Source organism: Gadus chalcogrammus, chromosome 10, assembly GCF_026213295.1.
Source record: "Gadus chalcogrammus isolate NIFS_2021 chromosome 10, NIFS_Gcha_1.0, whole genome shotgun sequence".
Lineage (NCBI taxonomy): Eukaryota > Metazoa > Chordata > Actinopteri > Gadiformes > Gadidae > Gadus > Gadus chalcogrammus.
Genome location: NC_079421.1, coordinates 20,742,212 through 20,757,204, shown reverse-complemented (window position 1 = coordinate 20,757,204; position 14,993 = coordinate 20,742,212). Strand labels below are relative to the sequence as shown.

Here is a 14,993-nt window from a genome sequence, read left to right as displayed (position 1 = left end):
TAGGTAGCTTCCCTGTTTAATTTGCTATATCAATAACATTTCCTCTTCGCATTTGGATTCACCACTCTGGCATTCGTCTTCTTTATGCGTCCACAATTCACAACACCAACACAAACAGGAAATACAATCTGCATATTAAAATCTGCCACACCCGTATGTTGAAAAGTGAGGTTGTGTAAACCTTCCTTGGAATATCGATGGAGGCTTGTAATTACAGCCATCGCTAAACCCACATGCATATATTCATTTGTTTATTTGCAAAAGCATAATTATGTAATTAATATTGATTAGACATGCCACTTGCCAGTTATGTCTAGATTTACAAATAAACATACACACACAGTGACTCACACAGAAAATATAAATTAGGGTTGGTAATATATGCCCACAATAAATACATTACATATATATCCCATTCATGCACTCACCCACACACACACACACACACACACACACACACACACACACACACACACACACACACACACACACACACGCTTGTTTCTAACTGCACGTGTACCTCGCTGGACTAAAGGTCAACGGTAACCGTGACATTGAAACGTAGCACAGAGAGGGAATTAATGGACAGTCTGCAGAATCCAACATTACGTTATTCTGCCCCCTAGTGTACCGTCCCGATGCATCACATTTTGTTATGTTATTGTTACTTCTTGTGTATGCTTCCTATCATGGATCTTAAGCTCACAAAATACTTTTCTTACTCAAGCATTTTACATCTTTACTTTATTTACTAGCAACACTTCCGGTTCCATGGTCTCAGAGGGTTTCATGACACAGATAATAATTCTATGTCTTGTGTTGTTCCTTTTAAGAATCTAAGATGGTCCTCCTGGCTTCCACGGTGTTGCAACCATATCAGGTATTAACACTCAGGTCACATGAATTAACCATTAATTAACATTTTCAATTAATTAACAGTTGACAACAAATTGCGATGAATTTGTCATCACATTGAGAAAGATATTGAGTCAACATCTTTCTCAATCGTTTTGAATGACACTGTTTTCCACTGGATATTACTTGCTTATCAGCAGAGTGAGGAAGGAGAATGAGGAAGGAGTGATTAATGTGGGTGTCTCTGTGGGTGGGTTGTTCTTTGAAAATGTTGAACAGATTGTATTGTGTTTAATCATTGAGAGTCATTTCAGTAACAAAAAATAGGCTACTATCTCTCATTATTTAATATCATGTTATCTGATGTTTTCTGTTTTCTGTTGATGTTATGGAGCTGAGAGCGCGAGTGAAACCAGGCAGGAAAACAGATGTGTTTTGGAGTCTGCGTTCCTGTGTCAATAAGTTTAGAACTACCTGAGGTCATTGAGGTGCATTCAACTCACAGAAGGCCCAGTCCCAAGGACTGGACGCAATTCTCAATGTCCACAGTCCAATGCCAAAACACCAATAAAGTGTTTGAAGGTGTACTTTGTTGGGAGTGATTTAGAGTTATACTCTGTTTCTATAGGACTCTGTTCAAGGCCTACCAAACACCCCCTCAATCCACTATCAATCGTTTCTCTCGAAGAACGGCCTGTGAGTCTTTGTTAGAAACAAAGAGCTTGTTTTCCCCGCAGAAGCGGCTGCCTAGGTTACGTACACCTCTCCACGCAATGTCCTAGGGAGGCAGGTGTCAGGCTTGGTCCTTTTTGAAGGGAGATGGTATGTGTGTTCATTTGTGCACATCATCTTCACGTTAAAAAGGGCCCCAGATAAGTCACTTTGGTCCACTTTTCTCTTAGAATCTCAGACTCTGAAATCTTAATTTATTTATTATACTATTTTTTAATGATGTATTTTAAAATTGTATGGTTTATGATAGAGTTAGATAGACATGAAGGTATGGGCGACAGAGGGGAGAATTCAGCAAAGGACCATGCGCAGGAAAGACTCGGAAATCTTAAATGCACTGGTCGGTATAGAGAGAGAGAGGCGCCACTGCTGGAGAAGTGTAGGTCGGCCTCAGTATGTTTTGGAACCACACAGTGTGTTGTGCCAGGAGGTTGCTAGGAGGTCGTCAAGACGATGTCGGGTGGTTGGTAGGGCGCTAACGTGCTGTCCATGTCACATGCACCTGTCTCGACAACCAAGAAGCCAGAAAACTAAAATGACCGCCTGGCCTGAACAGATTAGTCCATTAGGACCTGCCGCCCTGTGGTTCTGTTTGAACGTGCTCTGGGCTACCATTAATATTACATTATTTAAGTGCTGTTATGCGGCCAAGGCTAGGAGGAGCAAATATTTTAGAGAGTGTACTGCTGCTACTGTTTACATTTCATGAACATTGACTTCCAACGCTGGTACAATTTACCCTAAATTCTGCAGACTGAGCTCCCGTATAGGTTCATCCTTCAGGGTAGAATCAATTAGGCTTCGGACCTGGAGCCTGTCTCTGTCTATCTAAGTGTACTTGCATCTTGGTAATTGACAGCTTGCCCTGCAATAATGTCACCTTGTCATGTTAAATGTATTGCAGAAGCGAGACAGTCAGTTACTTTTCATATTCATTTCAAATTGCCCCAAGATTTCTCTTTTCTGACAATGCTTCACAATCCTCTCTCACTTTCTTTCAGCTTTCACTCTCTCTCTCTGTCTTCTTCTCTCCCTCTCTCTCCTCTATTTTATTCATTACAATTAAATAGTACTGGCATTCATTAGACATGTGTTGCTAAATCATTTAAATAAAATGATGTCACATCAATCATAAACAATAAGTAATGCATTATGTAGTAAATATCCTTGAATCACAAAAAATGTGTGAAAAAAAAAAAAAAGATATATATATATATATATATATATATATATTCCTACCAAATATATATTAATATATATATATATTGCAATAAAAAATTAGATACTATTAGATATTTCTCTCTATCGCAATCATGCATCATTTGGCCTCTCCCTCTTTCTCTCTCTCTCCCTCTCTCTCTCTCTCCCTCTCCCTCTCTCTCTCTCTCTCTCTCTCTCTCTCTCTCTCTCTCTCTCTCTCTCTCTCTCTCTCTGTCTCTCGCTCATTCATTTTCTCCCTTCCAAATGGTCCCATGGTCGGTATTGTTTTGTTCTGTTTACCAGACGTAAGCATAGCACACGTTGGGCCTATTTGTTCAGATATTTACCAGGAATGTTCAGCTCTTCTCTTCTCAGAGCTGAATTTATTAACCCCTGCACAGTCCTTAGAATTTACAGGCAAAACAAAGCTGATCCGAGAACATCCGTACGAATGGAATATAAGTGTTAAAAACAGCCTGATGCATGACCATATTCAAGTAGGGTCCTTTTCCTATTTTATTTCTATGTATTATTCATGAATGTAGCAGACTCTCTTTTGATTAAGGAACATGTAATGGGTTAGGGCAGCTGGTTCAAGGATGACAACAAGTTAGGCTGCCGACATTGGAGATCGAACCCTTTATCCTTTGCTGGGAGTAAAACACCCGAGCCCTACAATTTCCTGTCCAAATAACGGAATTAAGTAGAGGAGCCAACATATATTCTATTATAATATTCTGTTCTATTCTATTACATTATTTTATATTATATTGTATTTGTGTAAGTCTGTGTTATTAGTTTTGATGTGTGTAGAATATGGTGTAGGTATGGGTTTGTTTAGGTTGTGGCTGATCTAACGTGATTGAGATGATGGATGCAGAAGCGTCGCCATGACAGCTGAATGACGACTCCAGATGTAATCTAACGCAGTTTACTGAGGCCGCAACGCATGGAGTCATCTACTGAAGAAAAACACGAGCAGCCCAGAGACACGTAAAACACCCCCACACACACCAACACAAATAGGGTTGGGTCTACAGCTTTTCAACCCGACATTTGGACTAGTTAACCATCTAAGCACTCCAAATTTACCTGCAATTGAATTTGTATAGCAGACAACGGTTGTGGCTTTGAGTCTTATCTGTTACCCCTTATTTTAAGACCAGGTATTAACTTGATGGTAGATCACAAGAGTCAGAACACGTAGAAAGGGGCTTCCCCCATACGTTGCTTCCTGCCCACAGAAGCACCATCAGTGACAAATAGGGCTCTATCATACATAATATGCACATATGTTTTTTGGGGGGGGGGTCATCTTCGGGCTATGTGGCAACTTTTCGTAACTTGCCCTCCGGTTGAAGGATACAGTAACACACATAGAAATTGGAGTTGAACCAAGGTCCTGGTCAACCTTTTGTAGCATTTGCTGAAGAGCTAGCACTTTCTTTCTAAGCTGGAAAACTCATAGTTCACAGAATAAAACATAAATCATATGCATAGAGCGAACAAAATTATTAAAGCCGTGTCAATGGCCACATTTATTTCATTGCGTCACAGTGGCAACTATCTCACCCCTGCCACAGACGGACCTGCAAGCTCATGTTTTATTTGCTCTGGCTGAATACACATTTGCAACTTGGTCTGGTTACTATATGACCTCAATTGACAAAATCTTGTAACATTGCTGTCCTTGATACTTAATAACTAACTATTATCCAATAAGGGTCTTATCAGTGCATTATAGGGATCAGTTAGCAGTGAAGGTTAGCATTTTCATTTAAATATTGTTAGATGGGATTGTTTACAATGTTGCCTTACATTTATTTTGTCTTGTTCAGTTGTCCTTAAAAGGATAAGTTACTAATGCTCTGGAAACAAATGTAGGAGTTTAACTTCCCAATGCTGTAAGGTTAAGTTAAGTGTGTGTGTGAGTGTGTGAGTGAGTGTGTGTGTGTGTGTGTGTGTGTGTGTGTGGGGGGGGGGGGGGGGGGTGCCATGGTACTTTTCCATAGTACATTTCCATGATTAGAGGTTGGGGAGGGGTCAGTTATCGGTGACACATCGGTGGAGCAGGTGTCGATCAGTGGGAGGAAGACCTTGGTTGCATGGAATAAAACATAACGCAGAAAAGTAGTATGCTGTAGTAGGAGAAGCAATTCGTTATGCATCTTGAAGCACACAAGTGAAATGGCTCGAAAATATACATTTCAATAGCTGGAAAACCTACGATAAAGTAGAAATTAAACTTAACCAAGTCTCCATTTGTAAAAGTGAAATTATTTAAATCATTATAAACATTAAAAGTTTTTTTTTATTTTCTTTTTACAATTTATATATTTTTATTTTTCTCTCTTGTATTTACATTATTTTCATGGCCTCGTGGCTCATTTCCATACAGAGAGGGAGCTCGGTATCGTTTCAGATCCCTCAACACCGATTGGCCATCAAAGCTGCATTACACCAGTACGCCTCTCTGATTGGTCAGAATAACCCGGAGCCTTCTCTCCGGCTGCCTCACCAATGGCATTGAATTAGCTCTCCCCACCCATCATCCTCCCTATTTAGTTAAACTATAAGGTCCCTTGCTTTGAAAGTGTATATGTGCCAACAACTGGCGTTTGGTTGAAGACATTCTCAGAGAGCGAAACTCTCCGCCTGATCGAACTTTGCCATTAAGTTCAGCAGCATTTTGAGTCTGAACAAAAACAGGGAATTGGCCACAGCAAACCAAAAATGAGTTTTATTCATTTAGACGATTTCCTCGCAGGATGGATTGGGGGTGAGTCAACCAACAGAGCCTCTCAATCCCCCGTGTGACGCCTTGTTGTTATGGCCATGTGTTACACAACGTAACCAAATATAACTGTAATTGATTGAATTTGAGTTTACATGCTAATTGGAAAAAAAAATCTATGATGATCTTTGATCTATAATCATGTCTGGTGTTCTTCAAATAAATGTTGATTTGTTTAAAAGTGATTTTCGCGCGTGCACTGTCCTTATATCCTTTTAAAGAAATAGGGGGTAACGTTACATTGACCAACCCCTCCAAAACCAGAATCATATATACATATTGGCTAATTAAACAACGTGTATCCGATATTCCGCTAAAAAGTTCTGTCATGGATGAATTTGATATTGAGGTGTTAACGGGGTCCCAGAGTTCCAGTGTTGCATGTTGACGTTCTATATTCTGAATGTATAGACAAGTGCGGATGGTGTCCTCAAGGAGGCGTAGTTTTACACACTTTAAGAATCTGTGGCAAGTGATACATTGTTTCCTTGCTCCATGGAGGCCTGGCACTGATGGCAGAAACATTTGTGTTTCGTCACGTTTCAGTATAACAACCACATTTTGCAAGTTGTGTGGGATAAGAGAATTTAAACACCAGACACCAACCCTAACCCTACATAGTTAATCTGAATGTCTTTAAATAGCGGTGGTGTGTTTGGGGTGAAATGTAACTCTTTGGCTTGGTTCCAGGGGCATCCAGCGTGGTGGTGGGACACCCCCTGGACACGGTTAAGGTATGAAGAAGCTCTTTCACTCAGGCCAACCGCTAGGAAACACAAATGTCGATACATTTGTGTCAATCCATAAGAGAACACAATGTGGACTGTTCTTTTAGGTCAGCATTTAAGAAAAATTGTCGTTCAAATGCATCTTTTTTGTTTTTAAATCACCTATAAATCAGATTATTATTATTATTATTTATTTTATTTTTTGTGCTCAAACTGAAAACGTAGTGCCATCATGCATTCATAAATACATAGTTATATTTCTCCTATAGTCTTAGGGAAATTATGAGTATCGTTTTAAGGTTTCTGACACTGGTTAAATATGGTTTCCCGCCAGACACGCCTCCAAGCGGGGAACAGCTACCGGAACACACTCCACTGTGTCCTGACCATCTACAGGAAGGAGACCGTAAGGAGCAAAACACTTTCTATCTTTCAGTCAGCTTGTTGGTCCGTCTGTCTCTCCCTCTTTTTTTCTCGTTTACCTGTCTTTCGCTGTCTGTTGCCTTATTATTTGTAGTGTTTTCTTCAGTCTTTCTTCAGACACACACACACACACACACACACACACACACACACACACACACACACACACACACACACACACACACACGCAAACACAGGATTTCCTACAAAGCATGAAATCTGAGCTATGAGGTGTGAAACCATGTTTCCTTCTGGTTTACAAGTTCCATAATCCTGATACCTAATTACAACTAGTTAGTCCTAACTATCTTATCTCCTGTGTCAACTACTTGTTCTCCTTGTATCTTCTCTACTTGCTCTTCCAGGTGTCAGGATTCATTAAGGGCATGCCTTTAGTTTGTTAGTTAGTTAGCGACTAGTCCTAACCAGCTAGTCTACCGTGTTTCTTCCAGATGTCAGGATTATTTACGGCCATGTTTTAAGTTAGTTAGTGACTAGTCCTAACCAGTTAGTCTCAGTAATTAGTGACTAGTCCTAACCAGCTAATCTCCTGTGTTTCTTCCAGGTGACAGGATTCTTTAAGGGCATGTCATTCCCTCTAGCCAGCGTCACGGTCTACAACTCGCTGGTGTTCGGCTTCTTCAGCAACACCCAGCGGCTGATCAGCAAGTATCGCTATGGCAACGAGTTGCAGCCCTGTGGCATGCTGGACCTGACGGTGGCCAGTGCCCTCACCGGTCTGATGTCGGTCGGCCTGGGCGCCCCCGTCGACCTGGTCAAGATCCGCCTGCAGATGCAGACCCAGACGGTCCTCGCAGGTGTGTGGTGTGTGTGTGTGTGTGTGTGTGTGTGTGTGTGTGTGTGTGTGTGTGTGTGTGTGTGTGTGTGTGTGTGTGTGTGTGTGTGTGTGTGTGTGTGTGTGTGTGTGTGTGTGTGTGTGTGTGTGTGTGTGTGTGTGTCCATCTGTCTCTGAATGTCTGTGTGTGTCGATCCATCCGTCTGTCACTATTTGTGTGTCACTCTCTCTTTCTTTTCCCCCTTCTCTTTGTCTTCTCTATGTGTTTGTCCCTTAACCTAAGGTTGTCAAACTGCAACAAAGAAAGGTTTGTTTGCAGTGAACCTATCTATACAATTATTCATTATATTCTTTATGTGGCGTCCATTTTAAGAACAGAGGTAAATCTACAAGTGGTAGATTATGGATCGTGTATCAAGGCAATAAACTGAACACAGCCATGTAGGAGAAATTAAACCTTTTTATGTGGTCCAGTCCAGGACATACCTCTATCCGACCAATTTTAACAGTTTGTAGTTTCTACATGTTCAATGTGGTTTGATACCTGTGGACAGTGATACACTCTAACAACAGGGATACTTTAACTATCATCATAAACATGTGCAGTTCTCTCTTACCAAATTCATGACTTTCATTTATAGGTTTTTAAAACAGTGAGCACATGTAATTATTATAAACATTTAGTAGCTTTTTTATTTTTTTTGTTTAGTCAAAAAAAATGCACACCATTTTTACAGTTTCTTGTTTCTGTCAGGTTTCACAAAATGGCAGACGAGAACCCAATAGCACGACAAGAGAAACAGTTCAGGTGAAGAAACAGTGTTTATTCCAAGCAGAGGTCAAACCAGGTAGGAGCAGGCAAAAGGGAAGGTCCAAAGTCCAAGAAGGCAGGTCGATACACGAGCAGGCAAGTTCAGGTTCAGAATGAGAAGAAGCGGGAGAGCTAGGTAACACACTAGACAATCTGGCAAAGAACTGAGGGAAATGGACCGGTACATATACTGAGGGGCTGATGAGGAGCAGGTGAATATGGGGGTGTGGCAGGCCAGGTGAATGAAAACAGCAGGTAATGCAGAGCAGGAGGGAATAGTAGAGTCTGAAATGACAGGAGTTAATGTGGCAAAACAGGAAACAGACAGCTGAAAAACAAAAGCCTTGCTGAAGTTGTGACAGTTTCATCTTCTTTCATTCCCTTAAATGTGTTCATTTGTGTGTGCGCGCGCGCGCGTGTGTGTGTGTATACATCCAAAACATAAAAAATAATAATTGTAAACAAATAAATAGACGCTTAGCGACATTAGAATAGACAGACTCGACATTTCAATGGTCAAGCCCTCTTGCACCTCTTGTAACTTGGTACTGTATTTGTTTCACACAAAAACCAAACAAGACGTTTTCCCTTCCTCCCTCCTCCCTCCTGTTGTCCAGCGAACCTCCAGTTGGCGGGGAGCACAGCGGGGGGCGGGAGCATCCAGCTGGGGTCGGTGGGCGTGGCCGACCGGCGCCTCTATCGGGGCCCTGTCCACTGTGTGAGCAGCATCCTGCGGAGCGAGGGGCTCCCGGGGCTGTACCGGGGGGCCGGGGCCATGGTGCTGAGGGACGTCCCGGGCTACACGCTCTACTTCATCCCCTACACCGTCCTCTGCGGCCTGCTGAGCCCCGACGGCCGCTCCAGCGCCCACCCCGCCTCAATCTGCCTGGCCGGGGGTCTCGCAGGTAACGCGGACCAGACGGCGCCATGGGTTGCTTCGATAGCGTCAGTGATTCCTGGGTTGTTGTTGAGTATAGGGCTGTGCCGATTTTTTTAAAATGCAGTCTGTCTGCGATTAAATAGCCCGTCGCAACAACTACGCTAAACTTTCTGCGTCAAGCAGGTACAACTCATGGTTATTCAACTCAAACTAAGCGCCCTGTTTTCATTGTTATGAGCCAATCAAATCAAACCACATCTATGTTTCTCTTATCTATCTAGCTATGTCTCTTTTGCCTTCTCTTATCTACCGATCAAATTAGATCTGGCTCTGGCAGCAGTTTTAAAGGTTACATTGCAATATATGTAATATATGTCCAGACTTAACCTTAGTGTCAATCACCTTTTCAAACCAGAGGTATTAGTTACTTTTGATTACACCCTCATAATTGTATACACTATATGTATACAGTTATTTTAATAGTTATTTTATCTCTTTATATAACAGTTTTTGCAGGTGAGTAAAAAAAACAATGTACCTTCTCTTCTCCTCCTCTCCACTTTAGCGTTGCACTCCAGATAGTCCAGGCAAATTCCGAGGCCTAGTTCCAAGCCCGCTCGATAGTGTGGTTTTAATCAGAACAAAGCATGCCCCTGGTTTGTGTTTCTTGCACATCAGACACGGGTCTGTTAGTCTGCCGTTTTACGGGCTTTAAACAAGAGTTAGAAAAAAGTGATGCTAGCTATTTGGCAAGTAACACAAAACCAAACCAAAACCTGTAGTCGAATTTTTTGAAAAATCCTTAGAAAACAATTTATTCTGAAGCTGCTGAACGTTCAACATCCAAAAGCAGATGTTGAATGATATGATGAGTGATGAGATTGAATGATGAGATACATGGCTATGTGGATTAAACAATCAAATATGTTTGTACAAAGAATCAAATGATATTCATGGTGGGAGGGACAGATAGATGGATAGGTAATTGGGACCGCTTGTTCTTGATCAATCTAAAAGGTACTCACAACACACCAGATTGGGTGTCATTACAGTGATTCCGACCAAAGTGGGTCTGACCAGAGTGGGTCTGAGTAGAGGGGGGTCTGACCAGAGTGGGTCAGACCAGCGTTCTGTTGAGAGACAGACAGTTTTTGGTTCTCAGCCCGGTAGCGTGGGGCTGTCTGTCTCTGGGTGGCGCTCCACGTCAGCCCCCCTGCCATGAACCAGATCTCCTCATGTGGCAGAGCAACACCGGAGCCATCGGCGAGCCCTGCAGCTGCTGCTGTGTAGTATGTCAGCATGTCAACGGGGGAACGGCTGGGACAGCTATAGCCTTACTGTTTACTGGGTGCTTTGGATTCTGGGAAGGGAAACCCAGATAGTAGGAAAGGATTTGTTGATTTGTTTGTGTGTGCAACTGGACGAAAAGAAAATGAAACAGAAAGATGAAGCGTACTTTTTGCTGATGCTACACCTTAAGCTAGGTGATCGATTATTTTAATGCCGTCTTGAGTCAAGTCAGTATAACATGACAACTCCTCAAGTTGTCATGTTATACGAAGAAAGGCAGTTCAAAGATATGAAAGCAAGTCTAGGAAGGGATAATAAAACGGCAAAAACAAAGTTGCTCTCCTGTTCTTCCCGTTCTTCGTCTCAATGTTGTGATGTCGCGTCCCTTTGACCCTGTTTCTCTGCGAGCGTGATTCTGTGGACATATGTCTACCCCTCTGCGACCATGGTGACAACAGCTGTAAGGTTTAGCGAATGATTGTTTTCATAAGAACAAAGCATTGCCTTGATCAGTTCCCTCATAGTGGGGGGTTTTATTTTTGTTTTGGGGAAGACAATCCGAATGCTGTGTTCAGTTAACTATTACCATATGCAGTATTCAAACATCTGGTCTACGAACACAGACCAAGATAGACAACTAGCACATCAAGCGGAAAGTATCCACAAAGTGTAACTGTGCTGGCATAAATTAATGAGAAAAACTAGTATGATATTTGTATAATGATTTGTGTACGGATTATTATTGAGCTAGTATATCCCTATTGCTGTATGGGTTTGTGTATGTGTATGAATTATTTGTGTTTGTGTATGGATTATTATTGAGCTAGTATATCCCTATTGCTGTTAGGAGAAAGTCCTCTCTAAGGTCTTAAGGATCTGTCGGAGAAAAAGTTGGCATATTACATCCGAGAATGTGCACAAAGTCTGGCATTATTTTTAATTGACCTTGTAAAGTTATGGAACAATGTTGCCTAACTGCATCCAGGGGAGCTTTCATTGGTCAATCTTGTGCTCTAAAGTGCCCAACCTTTTTTCAGCCACAGGACTCAGACAATATTATTATAGAGACACGGTATTATCCCGTATTCTGTTACCCGTCATAAAGTGTGTCGCCAGGGCTCGCTGTTGCATATTTTCTGCAACATCCACGAGCGCCTAGCCTAGACGGCCATGAAGACGTTCACGTGCAGTTAAACCATCTGAGCAAGATCACTTCGTCAATGATTTGGTTTTGAACAAGCTACTTTTCAAGGGCAGCAATAAAAATATAATATATATATAAATATATATTCTTTCTTCGCGACCCAGTTCCACATGAGCCGCGACCCCATACCGGGTCCCGACCCCCAAGTTGGGTACCGGTGCTCTAATGCACGTAATATGAGAGCTTTTCTGCCTGCCGCAAAAAGACTGTGTATCTTCTCCACTGTCAGACTGGGGGATGTCAAAACGGGACGTTAAATGTTAGCGTTAAGCCGATGGTAAGAGGGGGCAATTCAGCCACTTAATCCCTCACCTTCAAAGCATCCGTCGATCTCACAGTGAATTGAACCTGTACCACGTAAGAGAGGAACGAATCGTGCTTAACCTTTGTTTGGTGGTTTTATCCTTCTGTGTACCTTCTCAAGGGTTCATTCCCTCTTGATATGGTGAATTTTTCCTTTCTACCTTTTAGAGGGCTTTTGGCTGAGGTAAATAGTTGTATAATGTGGGACCTGTGAGACCTTTGAGATTTTCACCGTGAATAAGAGTTGTACAAATAAAACCGAACTGACGCGCAGACCTCGGACTGGCCCCCGGGACTCAACGTTTTGACGCTCTTGACCCGCAGGTTCGATCTCGTGGGTGACTGCGACCCCGGCGGACGTGGTGAAGAGTCGCATGCAGGCGGACGCTCAGCTGCACAGGAAGTACACGGGCATCCTCCACTGCATCACCCAGAGCTACCGCACAGAGGGCCTCAAGGTGAGAACCATGCCGTGTCCGCAAGGCCCTGGGCTACAGCCCCAATAGCTGCAGCCTAACGTGTAGGCTGTCCATGAGCCTCATCGTGTTATGTTGTACCATGTGCTATGTTGCAAAAACCTTTGATGTCGTCACTGATTACACTGGAAAATAACTAGAAGAAATACAGCTTTTGATAGTAATTTAGTGTTAATGGGATTGAATTGGACTCTAGGGTTTGAATGCTATACAAACGTATACAGAAGCACTACTATATATATATATATATATATATATATATATATATATATATACTATGTATTTTTGAATGTACATAGGAAATGAAAATGAAACTTAAAGTAAAGTACACAAAAGAAGGTGTCACAGAGGTCTGGAGTAAAGCAGGAGGCGGGGCTGGTTGGCTCTTCTCTTCTTAGAATTCAGTTTCAAGGACAGCTCTGTTTATCATGTGCACGTTTCTGAGGTCATATCTTCTCCATATCATGACTCCATATGTTCACTGTGTACACACGTCTCCATAGTTCTTATGACAAGTCCAATGACTTTTTAAGGGCTCAATTTTTATGTTCATAAAATACTAGACCAAAAATAAAAGTATATATATATAAATAAAGCGACATATATAATAAAGGATAGTATAAAACACGTTAATATTTCTACAAAAAATCCACCAATCCAATTATACGTACGCGTAGTAAGCGATTGTCATTGTCAGTACAGTTCTGTAAACGTGCTTGCTCAGCCGAAACACACGCACACGCACACACAAACACACACACACACAACTGCATGTTGCAGTAGTATGTTATGTTAGTTCGATCATAATATAGGATCGTACTTTCATAATTCGAGAACGTAAATCTGTCTCTCACAACACTAAAGTGCAAAACAGCAATATAAATTTGCACTTGTATGTGCATATGTGTGTGTGCGTCTGTGAACATGAACATGGAGGCCTACCCTGGAGGTCGTGGAGGGCTAGCCTGCTGTGTTTTGGCAGACTAAGTAGTACAGTGTGGGATGGAACAAAGGATCAATAGCTGGCCTGGTTTGCCCCTTATCCCAGTGGGAAGGTCATTTCTGTGGTGGTCAGACGGGGTTACTCTGAACTGCAGTGGGGGGTTTATTAAAGGACATATTCAGTGGAAACAAACTGCTTTGAAACACAATGACACAATGACAATGTCATGCACATGAAATAAAAGAATAACAGGCCTAGAAAAAGAACTGAGTGAAGCGGGTAAATACTGCACCACGAGTCTGGTCTCCCTGTGTTAAACCGTGAGTTTGTGTTTCCTCTCTCTGCAGGTGTTTTTCCGCGGCGCTTCAGTCAACGCCATCAGGGGCTTTCCCATGAGCGCCACAATGTTCCTGACTTACGAACTCTCCCTCAAATTCTTCCGCAGCTTCCGAAGGCACTAGTAACATCTCTTGAGACTTCTGGAATGATCTCTGGATTACGGAAATGATCTGTTGAAAGTTGTAAATCAATCTTTTGAGAGTTCTAGAATGATGTTTGGAGAATTCTAAAACAATAGAATGGAGGTGACTTTTTATCCGAAAGGAATACGTTTACTTTTGGACAAAACCAAGGACCTGCCATCAAAAATGACGTAAATCACGTGTGATTCTCAACGGTTGTGTCCCACGGAGCGAGAATAACACAAAAGCATCCTACTGGGACTGGGAGGTGTATGTTCTTAGCATGTTACCACATGTACCTGCATCTGTTTCTTATATTAAGGATTTAAGTAGTTTATTTGACCCACTTTTAAGGTATATCATTTTTCTTCAAAAAGGCATTTGTTTAAAAACACAATTTAGTGTACTGTGAGCTCATGTTTTTATGATCAACCAATTTAACGTAGTATCAATATTGTTTTCTTGATTTTTCTACACTGCATAAGCAATTCATTGCGATAATCAATTAATTAGAAACAATTCATATTAAGTTGATTACATTTACCCAAAATACGAAGTGAAAATTTAGTACAGCTATTAATCATCGTAATCGATATAGGCTTGACTTCTGACACATTTCATAATCGAGTAAATTCAATTATATCTATAAAACTATTTAATCTGTAAATATTGCAAATATTTAAATGCTTTTCTTGAAGGGATGGTTTTTAATTTTAGAATGAAACTCATTTTTCTCACAGAATTGTAAAGACACTTTATTTTTTAAAGTATTTTATCTGCTGTAAATATTTAACTAGCTTTCATTACAGGCGGGAAGAGAGATGGTTGTTTTATTGTAAATAAAGTTTTCAAATTCAACCCCTGCTTCTTTGAAATGTGCATTTTTTCACGATGCACATTGGACCTCTGCATCATAAAGATAAAGGGGCTTTTTTAGAAAAAGTCTACACGTGATGTTGTTTATTTTGAGGACTCTGGTAGGATGACCGGTTAGTAGAAAGAAGTGTGGGGGTGCGTGTCAGAAGATAAGGCTTATCACCCTAAATGGAGCCAGAAGATAGACTCACTGTGTTTTTCATCTGCTGTGAAAAACCGAA

The 14,993-nt window shown here is 41.5% G+C and overlaps 1 protein-coding gene across 1 annotated transcript; it reads left to right on the top strand.

The window, feature by feature from the left end:
• The first annotated feature begins 5,338 nt into the window (after positions 1-5,338).
• slc25a48 (solute carrier family 25 member 48) lies at positions 5,339-14,983 on the top strand. The gene is made up of 7 exons (XM_056600561.1): positions 5,339-5,566; positions 6,272-6,315; positions 6,644-6,715; positions 7,298-7,550; positions 8,957-9,244; positions 12,341-12,474; positions 13,783-14,983. Exons 1-7 carry the CDS (start codon positions 5,521-5,523, stop codon positions 13,894-13,896), a joined length of 951 nt encoding a protein of 316 aa, XP_056456536.1. The 5' UTR covers positions 5,339-5,520; the 3' UTR covers positions 13,897-14,983.
• Positions 14,984-14,993: the final 10 nt, after the last annotated feature.